Below are 15,296 nucleotides of genomic sequence, written 5' to 3' on the forward strand. Positions count from 1 at the left end.
TGAAGACATCCACAGTCAAACACTGAAATAAAGACACAGATGTGAAATAGCGAAAGCCAAATGCAAGCATTCTATCTTTTTAAAAATATTTATTTTTTTTTATATGAAAGTCAGAGTTACATAGAGAGAGGAAAAGCAGAGAGAGAGAGAGAGAGAGAGAGGTTTTCCATCCGATGATTCACTCCCAAATTGGCTGCAATGGCTAGAGCTGCGCCAATCCGAAGCTAAGAGCCAGGAGCTTCTTCTGGGTCTCCCGTGTGGGTGTAGGGGCCCAAGCACTTGGGCCATCTTCTACTACTTTCCCAGGCCACAGCAGAGAGCTGGATCAGAAGTGGGGCAGTTGGGACTAGAACCAGTACCCATATGGGATGCTGGCAGTTCAGGCCAAGGCGTTAACCCACTGTGCCACAGTGCCGGCCCCAAGCATACAATCTTGAAAGCAGAAAAACTACTCATCACTTACAAGGAAAGCCCCATATGAGTAACAGCAGACTTCTCATCAGAGACAACAGGTGCCAGGAGGCAGTGGAATGACATTCGAGGTGCAGCAAGCAACGTTTGCAAGAAGCAGCTCAGAGTGTTGCATAGGCACAGTGTCCCCACAGCCCTTCTCATTCTTTTCCTGGGAGTAGAGTGTGTGTAGAGTTTGTTTTGTGCTGTGCTCTCTAAGCCTCAGCTTCATACACATTTTCAGCATAGGTATGGATGAATTATCCTGAAAGCGCAGATAGGGACACCAGCAACACTTACTACAAAAAAGCTTGTGGCTGTTTGGCTTCTTTTTTTGAAAAAATAAGATTTATATATTTATTTGAAAGTCAGAGTTACACAGAGAGAAGGGGAGGCAGAGAGAGAGAGAGAGAGAGAGAGAGAATGGTCTTCCATCTGCTGGTTCACTCCCCAGTTGGCCACAATGGCCAGAGCTGTGCTGATTCAAAGCCAGGAGCCAGGAGCTTCTTCCGGGTCTTCCATGCAGGTGCAGGGGTCCAAGGACTTGAACCATCTTCTACTGCTTTCCCAGGCCATCGCAGAGAGCTGGATTGGAAGTGGAGCAGCCAGGATTCGAACTGGCACCCATATGGGAGGCCGGCACTGCAGGCGACGGCTTTACTTGCTATGCCACAGTGCCAGCCCTGGCTGTTTGGCTTCTAAGTGGCCCTGGCACAGAAAGACAGTGATTCTTCAAGTGGGGGTTATGCTCATGAGGCCATCTCCAAAAATTCTGAGAAGAGGTCCACTATACACACACACACACACCCCAAAACACTTGTCAAACAAATTCATAAAGCATATACTCAAGGGGCAAGTGGTATAATGTCCCCATTTTTTTTTTCTTCAAACTGTTTCCCTTCATGTACTTAGATAAGGAGAAAAATGAAGGCAAAATTCTGTCTTCCTAAGTAAGGAAACCTGCAAATGAATGAGGTTTGCCTGGTGGGGTGTGGGTCTCTATTCTTGACCTCCTTGTCTCTCCAGGTTCTCAGCCCTGGCATGAGAGACCTGGAGATCGGCAGCACTGAGATTGGCCGGGCTCTGGGCTGTTCCCTAGCACAGTCATTATCCTGGACACATTGGGACTTGGTGCAACAGATAGAACCCTGGCACTGGGGAGCTGCAGTGTGGCCAGCCTGGCCCTGACGGGTCATTGGATGGGACCAATAACAAAGTTCCTTTGTTCCTCAGTATCCATGGACATGGGATGCAGGAGTCTCCATGGATACCAAAGTCTGCAGATGCACAATTCACACGTGAGACAACCTAGCATTTGCATTTAACATGCACATCTTCACATGTGCCTTAAATCATCTTAAACTACTTATATCCAATGCAATGTAAATGCTATGTCAATAGTGTTGCACAGTTTTTTTTTTTTTCTTTTAGAGAATGATGACAAGAAAAAAGTCTATGTATATTAGGTACAGATACAATTTTTTCCTGATCCCCCCCCCCCTTTTTATAAAATTTTTAAACCTCACTGCTCAGCTCTCCTGTCATTTGCCTCTCCAGGCCGATAGGTAATGAATGGTCTTCAGATGTGTCCATGTGGTTTTTTCCCCTGATTTCCACTTACACAAGATTTTGAACCCTGGAGTTCGTCCCCTCGACATCAGGCACGAGCTGGGTAGGAGTAATACTCACTTCTCCGTCTAGAGCTCTGGGATGCGATGGGGGTAACTACTTTTATTTGTGGCTGTGATCTCTCTCCCTTTCCTTTATTTTTCAAGTTAAACAAATGGATCAAAACAAAATAATTCAAACCCTTCAAACCACTGAGTGTTGTTTAGTAAAAGTGATAAGACACCCCCCCCCCCCCAGTGTTTGCAACCATCACTGCTGTTTCAGGCTTGTGCATCCTTCGGAGGCTCCAGGAGGGCGGCTGGAGAGCCTGTGCCCGTCACACGTGACCTTGGCCTTCTCTTTGCCCCCTCCTTTCATCCTGGAGAGCTCATGCAGAAACAATCTAAGGAGGACACAGTAACAACTTCTCCCGGGACCAGGGACCACGGTGTGCTTTCTTGCCATTTCCAGTGGTCAGCGGTCTTGGGAATGGTCTGGAAGAACTGCTGGTTCTCTGGGGAGACACATGTGGGAGATCAGGTGGAGTTCCAGGCCCCAGGCTTCAGCCTGGACCAGCCCCGGCTGCTATGGCCACGTGGGGGGTGAACCAGCGGCTGGAAGATTCTCTCTCTTTCTCTTTCTCTCTCTCTCTCTCCCCCCTTCTCCCCCACCTTTCAAATAAATGAATGAATAAGTCAGTATTTTTCAAGAAAAGAATATTGTGTGGGTAGGGTCACCACGTTGGTGGCTGAATGAGACGGTCCTCACTGTGTGCTTTACCGAGGGAATCGACTGAAGAAGCTGCCGACGTTGAGATCACTGGGCCTCTCTTCCCACGGCTGTCCCGCTGTTGCCATGATGCAGGGGGGTGGCAGCTGGGATGGGGCGCCTTCTGGAAGAATCGGGTGGTGCAGGTTTTTAAAAAACAGCCTTGGGCCGGCACCATGGCTCACTAGGCTAATCCTCCGCCTTGCGGCACCGGCACACCGGGTTCTAGTCCCAGTGGGGGCCCCGGATTCTGTCCCAGTTGCCCCTCTTCCAGGCCAGCTCTCTGCTGTGGCCCGGGAGTGCAGGGGAGGATGGCCCAAGTCCTTGGGCCCTGCACCCATGGGAGACCAGGAGAAGCACCTGGCTCCTGGCTTCGGATCAGCACGGTGTGCTGGCCACAGCGACCATTGGAGGGTGAACCAACGGCAAAGGAAGACCTTTCTCTCTGTCTCTCTCTCTCACTGTCCACTCTGCTTGTCAAAAAATAATAAAATAAAATAAAATAATAAAAAAACAGCTTTGTTGACTACTTGAAGATTCACCAAGAGTGTGGTTTTACTATTTTTTGTGAATTTATCAAAGTATGCAGCCGTTACCATGATATGTTTTTTGACACTTCTGTCACCCCCGAAGTGTCCCTGTGCCCACCTGCACTCAGTTCCCAGCCCCACACCCAGCCCCATGTAAGCTCTTGTAAGAGGGGAGTTGAAAAGTTGATGGGAAAGTAGAATTAAAAGGTAATCTTGCGGGCCGGTGCCACGGCTCACTAGGCTAATCCTCCGCCTAGCGGCACTGGCACACCGGGTTCTAGTCCCGTTCGGGGCGCTGGATTCTGTCCCGGTTGCCCCTCTTCCAGGCCAGCTCTCTGCTGTGGCCAGGGAGTGCAGTGGAGGATGGCCCAAGTGCTTGGGCCCTGCACCCCATGGGAGACCAGGAGAAGTACCTGGCTCCTGCCATCGGATCAGCGCGCCAGCCGCAGCGGCCATTGGAGGGTGAACCAACGGCAAAGGAAGACCTTTCTCTCTGTCTCTCTCTCTCACTGTCCACTCTGCCTGTGAAAAAATTTAAAAAAAGGTAATCTTGCTACGAAAAATGTGGGCGTTTCACGACAGGCATTTTCTTTGAACTTGCTCAAGAGCGTGTGCACAGAGTGGGTTTCAGAAAGGTTTGCCTGTTCGTGCTGGCCCCACCAGGGCCGCAGCAGGGTCTCGGTGTCACTGTGTCCCGATGCAGGGCCCCACGGCAGCTTGTCGTTTCATTTCCTCGCTTGTGCGCATTTCGTGTCTTTTGTTCACGTAACGTACGTTTCCAATCATGGGTGAAGTTTAACGTTCCACAGATCTGCACACTCTTCAGACCTCGGCTTTGCGCTGTTTTCTGCTCAGCGCCTCCACAAGGTGCTCACTGCCTTCCCTGTTGGTGTGCGTTGTGTCCTAAATCCAGGGTCCCCTCTGGGCCGTCGCTGGCCTGGGCTTGCCCGACTTCCTGTGTCCTTCCCTGGAGCTGTCAGCTCCTCTGGATGCGAATCACCGCATTGCCGCCTGCCTCCATCCCTCCCTCCACTCCACAGCGGGGAAGAGAAGACGGCATTCAGTGAACTCGCCCGGGTCTGCCTTAGCAGGAAGCTGGCGCCAGGAGCCGGAGCAGGGACTTGGAGGCAGGGACTCCGAAGCGTGGTGCAGGCGCCCTAGCCGCTCGTCCAAGCCCTGTCCCAGCTTCCTTTGCTGGTTCGCTGCTGTTGGTGGTGGTCCTCTGTGTCCCTGACACTGAGGGTCCCTGCCAGTCTTTCTCCTTCCCTGTGCCTGTGTCAGTCCCTCACAGCTCAGGGGAAAACAGCTGGCTCAGGAGAACTGAGGTTGCAGGGAAAATGGAAGGCAGGGGGGTCTTCTCCCCACTCTGCGGGTGTTGGGAGACCCCAGTGGACTTCGCCTGTCGCCTTTGACCAGAGGCATTGGTGTTTATGATCCCATTTCCTGAAATCCCATTCTCAAACTACTTTAGAGTTCCTGGATGTACAGCAGGCATATGACCCTCGTCATTTGTTGGGGTTTCAAGGCAGTCTATTTAAACATGTGGAGTTAGTGGAGCTGCTCTCACAGCACTGTTCAATTGGCCACAGCCCTTGGGGACACGGTGGACATGAGCTGGAAAGCAGCACGTCTTCGCATTGGAGAGCTGCATTTGCACATGTGCTGAGGCCCTCCTGGTGGCAGCGTGGCCGTGAGACAAGCTGCCCGAGACTGGGTGGCCTACAGAGCGGGAGCTTCTCGCAGTCTGGAGGCTGTGAGGCCCAGGATGAAGGTGCTGGCCCATCTGCTTCCCGGGGAAGGCCTTCTTCCTGGCTTGCAGATGCCTGTCTTCTTGCTGTGTCCTCTCACAAGAGATGATAGATGACAGAGATCAATCTGTGTCTCTTCTCTTTTTATAAAGAGGCTTATTTATTTATTTGAAAGTCAGAGATAGAGAGAGATAGAGGTAGAGAGAGATAGAGAGGGAGAAAAAGAGATTTTCCCATCAGATGGCCCCAGGACTGGACCAGGCAGAATCCAGGAGCCAGGAGCTTCATCCGGGTCTCCCACGTGGGGTTCTGGGGCCCAAGCACTTGGGCCATCCTCCATTGCTTTCTCAGGCACATTAGCAGGGAGGCTGGATCAGAAGTAGAGCAACTGAGACATGAACTTGTGCCCGTAGGGGATGCTGGTGTCGCAGGCAGTGGCTTTATCAGCTGTGCCACAGCACCAGCCCCTGACACTAAGCCATCATAAGAGCTCCTTCCTCGTGATCTAATCACCCACTCCAACAACCATTGTGCTGGGAGTTGCAGCTTCAGCATACGAATCTGGGTTGGTGGGGCTCTGATTCAGTCCATAGCATCTTGTGAGCAGTAAAATAGACATTTAAAAAGCTTTGCTCAATTCATCGTCAGATAATGCCATGTAATTTTTTCAGTCTATTACATGGGATTGGATATCATCTATCTATCTATCTGTCTATCTATCTATCTATCTTTCCATCCATCCATCCATCCACCCACCCATCCATCCATCCACCCATCCATTTAAGTTTTTACTTGAGAGACAGAAAAAGAGACAGAGATCCCCAAATGCCAGCAATGGCTGGGGTTATGCTGGGTCTGACGTCAGCACTGAGAATTCAAACCCAGGTCTGCCCTGTGGGTGGCAGGAATGCGATGACTTGAGCCATCACTGCTGCCTGCTAGGGTCAGCACTGGTGAAAAGCTGGAGGCAGGAACCGGAGCCAGGACTCAGACCTGGGCGCTCCCTGTGGGATGTGAGCATCTTAACTGCTGTGCTAACAGCTAGGGGAAAGGCCTGCTCGATGATGTATTTTTGGATGTCGAAAAGTAAAAGGTGGAGAAGCCCACGAATGGGATGCTATTTTTATTTCTGGTAATGTCAGTTTTTCACCACCCAAAAAATAACTAGGCTGAAGTTTGTTTAAAATTCAGATATGGCACAGACGTTAGCCCAGTGCCATGAGCTCTGATGGAGGCACAAAGACATGCTTGGAAAGCATCTCCATCAATCCAAAAGCCTTCCTCATGACCCCTGCGGTCAGTCCACGCAGCTTGCCAGGCAACTGTGTTCTGGTTTATTTCACTGAAGACCTTGTTCGCAAACTCCGTGTAATGGACACCCTATGCTCATAGAATGCACCTGTGGAAGGCAGCCTCTCAAATGGATCTCATTGATGCCCACCTCCTGATGGTCGCTGCCAGGGTCATCACCTCCCTTGGACTATGGGCTGGACCTAGAAGCTGGATTCCAAGGCACAGAGCACAGCACAGATTGGGGGACGGCCTTGCAAAGATCAGGTTGCTGAGCAGTGAGGCTTCTGTCTCTGACGCTTCTCACACATCCCGTCTGATGAAGCAAGTTATTGTCTTGTGAGACGCGCTGTGAAGAAGCCCACGAGGCAACAACAAACACCTGGATGGGGACCGTGGTCCACGATGCCAGATTTGTCACGGGTGACCTTGGCCAGGGGGGCTAAGCAGTTGGTGTGGCAGGAAGCATTGCTGATGATTTCGAGGGAGTTGTCACAGCATCACAAACACAGGGGTATCTGCAGAGGGGCCAGAGATGATGGCTCTTTTGGCTCCAGCCTTCAGATGAGCCCCAGCCTCCGCCACGGTGGTGAGGACACCAGTGGAAGGCCCAGCATCCCTGGCACCAGTGTCACCCCCTTTGATGTTGGCAGCATCTTGCTCCTGGAAGATGCTGATGGCTTTCCCGTTGATGACCTGCTTCCTGTTCTCAGCCTTGACTGTGCCATGGATCTTGCCATGGGTGGAATCATACTAGAACATGGACACCATGTAGTTGAGGTCAACACATCCACTTTTTTGCTAGAGTTAAAAGCAGCCCTGGTGACCAGGCCCCCGATACAGACAAATCCATTCACTCTGACCTTCACCATTGTGTTTCAAGGACAACTGGCATTGCATGAGGACACAGCTGTCTGTCAAATGGGGAGGAGTAGGGAGCCTAGATAAATAGCCTTTTTAAAAAATTAAAAAAAAAATTTTTTTGACAGGCAGAGTGGACAGTGAGAGAGAGAGACAGAGAGAAAGGTCTTCCTTTGCCGTTGGTTCACCCTCCGATGGCTGCCGTGGCCGGCGTGCTGCGGCCGGCGCACCGTGCTGATCCAAAGGCAGGAGCCAGGTACTTCTCCTGGTCTCCCATGGGGTGCAGGGCCCAAGCACTTGGGCCATCCTCCACTGCACTCCTGGGCCATAGCAGAGAGCTGGCCTGGAAGAGGGGCAACCGGGACAGAATCCGGCGCCCCGACCGGAACTGGAACCTGGTGTGCCAGCGCCGCTAGGCGAAGGATTAGCCTAGTGAGCCGCGGCGCCGGCGATAAATAGCTTTAAAATAGAGAAGAGGGGCCAGCGTTTTGGCATAGCAGATAAAGCTGCTGCCTGCGATGCCAGCATCCCAAATGGACTCTGCTTTGAGTCCCAGCTGCCCCACTTCTGATCCAGCTCCCTGATAATACACCTAGGAAAGCAGAGGAAGATGGCCTAAGTGCTTGGGCCCCTGCTACCCACATGGGAGACCTGGAAGAAGCTCCTGGCTCCTGGCTTCAATATGGCCCACCCCTGGCCATTCTGGCCTTTGGGAAGTGAACTGGCGGATGGAAGATCTCTCTCTCTCCCTCTGCCTCTCCTTTTCTCCGTCTCTCCCATTCTCTCTCTGTAACTCTGCCTTTCAAATAAATTAAATAAAATCTTTGAAAAAGTTATTTATTTATTTATCCATTTGAAAGGAGTGTGGGGGAGAGAGAGAGACAGAGAGAGAGAGAGAGAGAGAGATATCTCCCATCTGCTGATTCACTCCCCAAATGGCCAGAACGGCTAGGGCTGGGCCAGATCTAAGCCAGGAGCCAGGAGCTTCTTCCAGGTCTCCCATGTGGGTGACAGGGACCCAAGGGCTTGGGCCATCACCTGGTGCCTCAGCAGGAAGCTGGAATCAGAAGTGGAACTGGGGGGCCGGCACCGTGGCTCACTAGGCTAATCCTCCACCTTGCGGCGCCGGCACACCGGGTTCTAGTCCTGGTCGGGGTGCCGGATTCTGTCCCGGTTGCCCCTCTTCCAGGCCAGCTCTCTGCTGTGGCCCGGGAAGGCAGTGGAGGATGGCCCAAGTACTTGGCCCTGCATCCCATGGGAGACCAGAAGAACCTGGCTCCTGCCATCGGATCAGCGCGGTGTGCCCGGCCATTGGAGGGTGAACCAACGGCAAAAGGAAGACCTTTAAAAAAATCAGAAAAAAAAAAAAGTGGAACTGGGACTCAGACAAACCTAGGGACTCTGACAGGACCCTGAGCCAAACACCTGCTCCCCCACCCAGTCCCCAGGTTTTAATAACAACTCTTTTTTTCACAAGAACTGCACTGCAGGACAGCAGGGTGCCCTTTTTAGGGCAGTTCCCTCAATGACGTAAGGACCTCCTAGGAGCTACCTGCCACAGGCTGCCTCAGCTCCTGCGTCTCCACACTGCCCACCCAGCTCCACGCTCGGGAACCTCTGGGGAACCCTTTTCCAGCCTCTCCAAACCGCAGAGCCCTAAGGGCCTCTCTGCCCCGGCCTCGGCGTCCGCCCGGTTCCCGCGCTCCCCGCTGCCCCCTGGTGGCAGAGCCCGAGCGGCGCTGTGCAGCCCTTCGAAAGAACCCTGGCTGTATCAGAAGCCATGAATCCGAGGATGGTGCCAGGAGGCTCCTCTAACCTCAAGGCCCCGGAGTCGACGCCAAACGCCCAGGCACTGCCGCCGGGAGGAGCAACAGGGGCTCAGAGCCACCGTCGGTGCGGCCATGGGCGAGGCTCTGGAGCTGCTCTTGGTGTGTGTGGGGCTGCTCGTGTGCCTGGCGTGCCTGGGACGGTGCGTCCGACTCTGCAGCTGCGCCTTCCGGAGCTGCTGGCAGGTTTTGCCCAGCGCGTTCTTGCAGTCCATGGGACAATGGGCAGGTAAGGGGTCCCCTTCCCTCTCTTGTTCCGTGGTGGTGGCTTCTGGGGTATGCTGTGTCTCAAGACACCGTGCGTCTCTTCCTTGTTGGAGCAAAGACGCCGTTTGACTTGGAGCTGGTGAGCACGAGTGGGCTCAGGGCTGCCTGAGGAAACTCAGCCTTGGGAAGCCAGAAGGGGCGAGGAGCCCGGCCCGCCGCCAGCCTGGCCTCTGAGCCCACGGTGTGCAGCCTGGTGGAGTTTTCTCATGCCACAAGTCCTCAACAGTGTAGACTGCTGCCTCCTTATCCTGGGGTCGGCAGACGCCGAGGCTGCTTCCGTATTGCTAAATGGTATTTTAAAATTTGGAAATTCAAATAACTGTAATCCATTGTATTTTTAAAAAATACCTGTGCAAGCTGTTTTATGAAATGAGGATGTTACAGGATTAAGGTAAGAAAGATCCCTGAGGTTGAGAGAGAGAGAGAGCCTATCCACTGGTTCACCCCCCGCTAAATGCTTGCAATGTTTATTCCCAACCCCCACTTGCGCACATACACATTGCAGGACTGAAGCCACAAACCAGGAACCCAATGCAGGTCTTGGGTCAATTCAGGTCTCTCATGTGGGTGGCAGGGACCCAAGACCTTGTGCATTAACTGGGAGCTGGAATCAGGGACTGTAGCCAAAAATCAAACCCAGGTTACTGTGCTGGGGGACACGGGCCAACTGGTCACCCTGGAGCCGTGTTTTCAAGACGGATCGATGTGGCGCCTGGGTCCGGGTTGTGTCAGCTACATGCTGTTTCCCGGTGGGCTCGTCAGCTGGGAGCACGCTGGAGGTCATGAGGTCGGGCTTCCAGTACCACCTCGAATGTAGTGTTGGGGACTTTCCACAAGGAAGAAGTTGCAGTGATGTGATACAGCACATAATTTAAATATGCAAGACCGTATCATCCTTACAGGTTACCAGATGAGCTGTAGGATACTTGGATAAATTTGAAGTTCAGCTACACAGGGAGTAACTTTAAATTATTTGTTATTTACCTGAAATTCAGATTTCACTGGCATTCTGTATTTCTTATTGCTGAACTGGCAAGCTTACAAACTTAGCAATGGAAATCGAACTAACTACCATATGAGAAATTGTTTGGAATGACAGGTGAACTTTTAGTTGTTGCTTCTTCTATTTTCCGTGTGTGTGTGTGCGTACAGGGGTCTTCAAAAATTCATGAAAAATATGTATTATGAAAAAGCTGTATGGATTTCAAAAAACGTACCAAGATAAACTATTTTCCACTATATATTCTTTTGAGAGGCAGAGAGCTAGAATTAGAGAGATAGAGAGAGAAAGAGAGACAGGGAGGGAGGTAGAAATGGAGATCTCGTCTGCTGGTTCACTGTCCAGGTGCCCACAGCCTCGAAGGGATGGACGTTGAACCCAGGCACACTGATATGGGATACGGGTACCCCTAGCAGCAGCAGCTGAACTGTCTGTGCCCTAATGATTGTCTCTACATGCACTTTTTGAAGAATTAAAAAAAGTTTATTTGATGATTTTTTGTACCCAAATAAGCTTATCTCTTTTTTTTTTAAAGATTTATTTATTTATTTAAGAGGTAGAGTTACACACAGAGAGGCAGAGACAGAGAGAGAGAGAGAGAGGTCTTCCATCCACTGGTTACCTCTGCAAATGGCCGCAACAGCCGGAGCTGCGCCAATCTGAAGCCAGGAACCAGGAGTTTCTTCCAGGTCTCCCACGTGGGTGCAGGGGCCCAAGGACTTGGCCTATCTTTTTCAGCTTTCCCAGGCCATAGCAGAGGGCTGGATTGGAAGTGGAGCAGCCGGGACTTGAACCAGTGTCCATATGGGATGCCAGAACTGCAGGTGGCGGCTTTACCTGCTCTGCTGTGGCAAAGGCCCCAACTTTATCTTTTACTTTTTTTCCCCACTAACTTTTTGAAGTACCCTTGTATATTTCAAGTAGAGGATAAAAGAAAATCCAATTACTGGAGACTAACTGCTTGAAATCCCTAGCTAATATACCCTTTCCCGGGCTTGGAGTCCTAACTATTTCATCCATATGTCTTTACAGACTTGGGGCCCCAATGTCAGACAGCTTGGGTGTAACTCTTTTTGTCACTGTATTTAACAGTGTGACCTTGACCAAGATAAGAACTTTAAGTCTGAATTATAGGGAAGGGGAGAGGGAGAGAGAGAGAGAGAGACAAAGAGATCTTCCATCCACTGTTTAACCCCCAGATGGCCACAATGGCAGGGCTGGGCCAAGCCCAAGCCACGAGCTTCCCACAGGTCTCCCACGTGGGTGCAGTGGCGAAAACACTTGGGCCATCTTCTGCCGCTTTCCCAGGACATTCACAAGGAGCTGCATTGGAGGCGGAGCAGCCTGGACACAAGCCAGTGCCCATATGGGCTTCTGATGTCGCAGGCAGCAGCTTTACCCAGCATGCCTCGGTGCCAGCCCCAGACTTTCCCTTCTGCTTGCCCTTTAATTGCCGGTGCATCATTCAACTACAGATAGAATAGACTGAATCGTGGTGAATGTTGAGACTGTGAGGGGTGTCACGGGCCGGAAGCTTCAGATTTGGTGGTGTGATGCTTTGGGCTAACAAGTGTCCTAGAGACTGTGAGAAAATGCAGGCAGTGCAAAAGGGAAGCTTCGAGATGAATTCTATGATTTAAAGTGCTTCTGCTTTTTCCCAGTGGTCACCGGAGCGGGAGACGGGATTGGAAAGGCGTATTCGTTGCAGGTGAGTTGTCTTCTGGACTTTCTTTGCCCCTGTGTTAAATGCATCACAGCCATGTGACACTCACCCCAGGGTGGTTTTCTGAACACAAAAGCCATAGACGTCCGTTTAAGAAGAAAGAAACATCTTATTGGAAAGCAAGCTGAATAATTATAATCTTACCCCAAAGCACCTTTTTTTTTTTTTTTTTTTTAAATTTGACAAAGTTAGATAGTGAGAGAGACAGAGAAAAAGGTCTTCCTTCCATTGGTTCACCCCCCAAAATGGCTGCTACGGCCGATGCTGCACCAATCCGAAGCCAGGAGCCAGGTGCTTCTCCTGGTCTCCCATGGGGTGCAGGGGCCCAAGCACTTGGGCCATCCTCCACTGCCTTCCCGGGCCACAGCAGAGAGCTGGACTGGAAGAGGAGCAACCAGGACTAAAACCCAGTGCCCATATGGGATGCCGGCACCACAGGCAGAGGATTAACCAAGTGAACCACGGCACTGGCCCAAAGTGCCTTTTAAAAAAAATAGTGATACTTGGAGCTGGTGTTTAGCTTCTTGGTTTGGATGCCTGCATCCCACATCTGAGTGCCTGGATCCAGTGCCTGGCTCTGGCTTCCAACCGCAGCTTCCTGCCAGTCAGTACAGACCCTGGGAGGCAGCTGGTGATCAGCGCTCGGGTAACTGGGTTCCTGCTACACGTATTGGAGACCTGGATGGAGCTCCTGGCCCCTGACTTCAGCCAGCCCGCCCTGGTCACTGTAGGTACCTGGGGGAGTGACCCCAACGGGAGCTCTGTCTGTCTCTCTGCCTCTCAAATGAATTTTTAGACATTTAAAAATAGTAGGGTTGCCATAGGAATCTGAGTCATTGGTACTTTCTAGTGTACTTGTGCCTTAAATATTTACGTACTAAATGTAATATTTTAAAATGACGTTACCTTTCTTTCACTTACCCTTTACCTTGTAGTTAGGGCAAATATTGATTTTTTGAGGATTTATTTGCATAGGCAGGGCATACTGTCTCTAACGTCCAAGAAGGCCAGTGGGCATTACCAAATAGTGTGTAAGAAAAGGGCTGATGGAGCGGAGAGTCTCTGGCTGTGATTAGCAGCTAGGGGCGTTTCTTCCAGGTGGATACACAGTCATGCTTTAAAAAACACACATCATATGGAGTTTTGTACCACATTTTCACTAGTGAAATGCTATTTTCTGCAACTCCTGTGTTTTTATTTCTTCCTCATGGCTATCTTACTGACTTCGAGGATCAGATAAAATGTGATAGAAGAATAGAAAGAACCCCAGAAATTGTAAGAGGATTGTTGCTAGAAAACTGACGGCTTAGAAGTAAAGTGAAAAGCATTTCCACTCACAATAGAAGGTAAATCATCCTAAAAAGACACAGTATAAATTGGCAGGCCTTTTTTTTTTTTTTTTAAAAAAAAAGAAAACTATAAAACTCCATTAAGAAATTTGAGATTTAAATAAATTATTTTATTTGAAAGGCAGAGTAAGAGAGAGAGAGAGAGAGAGAGAGAATATGACATCTTCCATCTGTTGTTTCACTCCCCAAATGACCACAATGGTCAGGGCTGGGCCAGGCTGAAGCTAGGAGGAGTCAGGAGTCAGGAGCTCCATCCGGTTCTCCCACGTGGTGGCAGGGGCCCAAGCACTTGGCCATCCTCTGCACATTATTATTTCCCACGCCATTATTTTTTTAATATTTATTTTTTTATTTACTTGAAAGGCAGAGCTACAGAATGAGAGAGAGAGAGAGAGAGAGAGAGAGAGAGAGAGATCTTTTATCCAGTGGTTCACTCCTCAAATGGCTGCAATGGCCAGGGCTAGGCTGGTCCAAAGCCAGGAGCCCGGAGCTTCCTCTGGGTCTCTCACATGGGTGCAGGGCCCCAGGGACTTGGGCCATCTTCTGTTACTTTCCTAGGCACATTAGCAGGGAACTGTACTGGAAGTGGAGCAGCCCGGTCTTGAACTGGCCCCCCTGTGGGATGCTGGTGTCACAGGTGGCAGCTTAATTCACTGTGTTACAACACTGGCCCCCGCCATTAGTTTTCAAATGTTACATTTGGTATGAGCATCTTCTTAAGTTAAAATCATGATTTTAAAATGGCAACGTAGTATGCCATCAAATAGACAGCCCATACTTTGGCCATTTTCTTGTTGGAAATGTTAGGTTTTTTCCCTCTCTCATTTTTCTTCATTTTGTACAATATTGGGAACATGCTTGTGCACAAAGCAGACCTTTCTACTCCACGTGACTGTCTGGGGAGTTCGCATGCTTGCAGTGGATGTGGTGGGTGGGTTCCCACTAAAGTCGCAGTGACTTAACGCAGCTTCTGTGACGCACGCCCACACGTTTCTCATGGTGTTGGAGGCTGGGGAACCTCAGGTCATGGCGCCGGCACATCCAGGGGCTGGTGGGCGCCCATTTCCTGCTTTGCCCTTGGCATACCCTCGCACGGTGGAGGGCAGAGAGAGGAAGGAGGCAGGAATGCCTCACCCTGTGGAGCTGTCATGTTTGCACATCATCACACTGGGGGCTAGGATTCCAGCATCTGAATCTTGAGGGACGCAGCACTGTGAACGCTGCACCCAGCCACAGCATGGGGCTCGTGTGTCCTCTGGTCCCCAGAGGCCCTGTCGTAAGAAGACATCGTGTGTGAGATGACACGGCCTCTTGGTGGCCCTCGATGGGACAGGCACTTTGGGGCTGTTAACACACCAAGCAGGCTGGTCGCAAAGCCCCTCCTGCGGGGTTCAGATCTGCTCTCCATCCCCCGGGCCCTCCTGATGGCTTTTGGCAGCTGACTCTCTGCTTTGACTGTGTTTTCTTTCTGAAGGCTAAGAGTTCCTCTCTGCTCCTGTCCTCACTCGTGCCTGGAACCTTGCTGGTGACCAGGAATGGCCAAGGCTTGGTTAGGATGAGCGACCATGTTGGGTTTCCCAAGCCACACCTCTTCCATCTCCCATCAGAAGGAGAGCTTTCCTAGCGATGTGTATTAAAACTGTACAGCATTGCTGAGGTTACTCACTTGAGGTGACCAGGGAGAGAAAAGTCCCATTCGCTGGTTCAATCAGTGCGGGAGCACCCATCTGCACGTTCACCTCCTAATGCGCTCCCCTCTCCCCCAACCAAGTGGCTGGAACTAGGCCCGGGTCAAAACTGGGGGCTGTGAGCCTATGGGTGGCAGGAACCCAGATATTTTAGGCATCAGGGCTGCTTCCCAGGTCCTGCAGTGGCA

At 51.0% G+C, this 15,296-nt stretch overlaps 1 protein-coding gene across 1 annotated transcript in view; it reads left to right on the top strand.

Annotated features, from left to right (window-relative positions):
- The first annotated feature begins 8,342 nt into the window (after positions 1–8,342).
- The window catches only part of HSD17B3 (hydroxysteroid 17-beta dehydrogenase 3), a 37,282-nt gene continuing 30,328 nt past the window's right edge, over positions 8,343–15,296 (top strand). Inside the window, exons 1-2 of the mRNA XM_002708264.5 lie at positions 8,343–9,310; positions 12,010–12,056. Coding sequence (XP_002708310.1) covers positions 9,157–9,310; positions 12,010–12,056 — 201 coding nt within the window. The 5' untranslated portion in view covers positions 8,343–9,156. The remainder of the gene's footprint in view (positions 9,311–12,009; positions 12,057–15,296) is intronic.

This window comes from Oryctolagus cuniculus, chromosome 1 (assembly GCF_964237555.1).
Source record: "Oryctolagus cuniculus chromosome 1, mOryCun1.1, whole genome shotgun sequence".
In the NCBI taxonomy this organism is placed as follows: Eukaryota; Metazoa; Chordata; class Mammalia; order Lagomorpha; family Leporidae; genus Oryctolagus; species Oryctolagus cuniculus.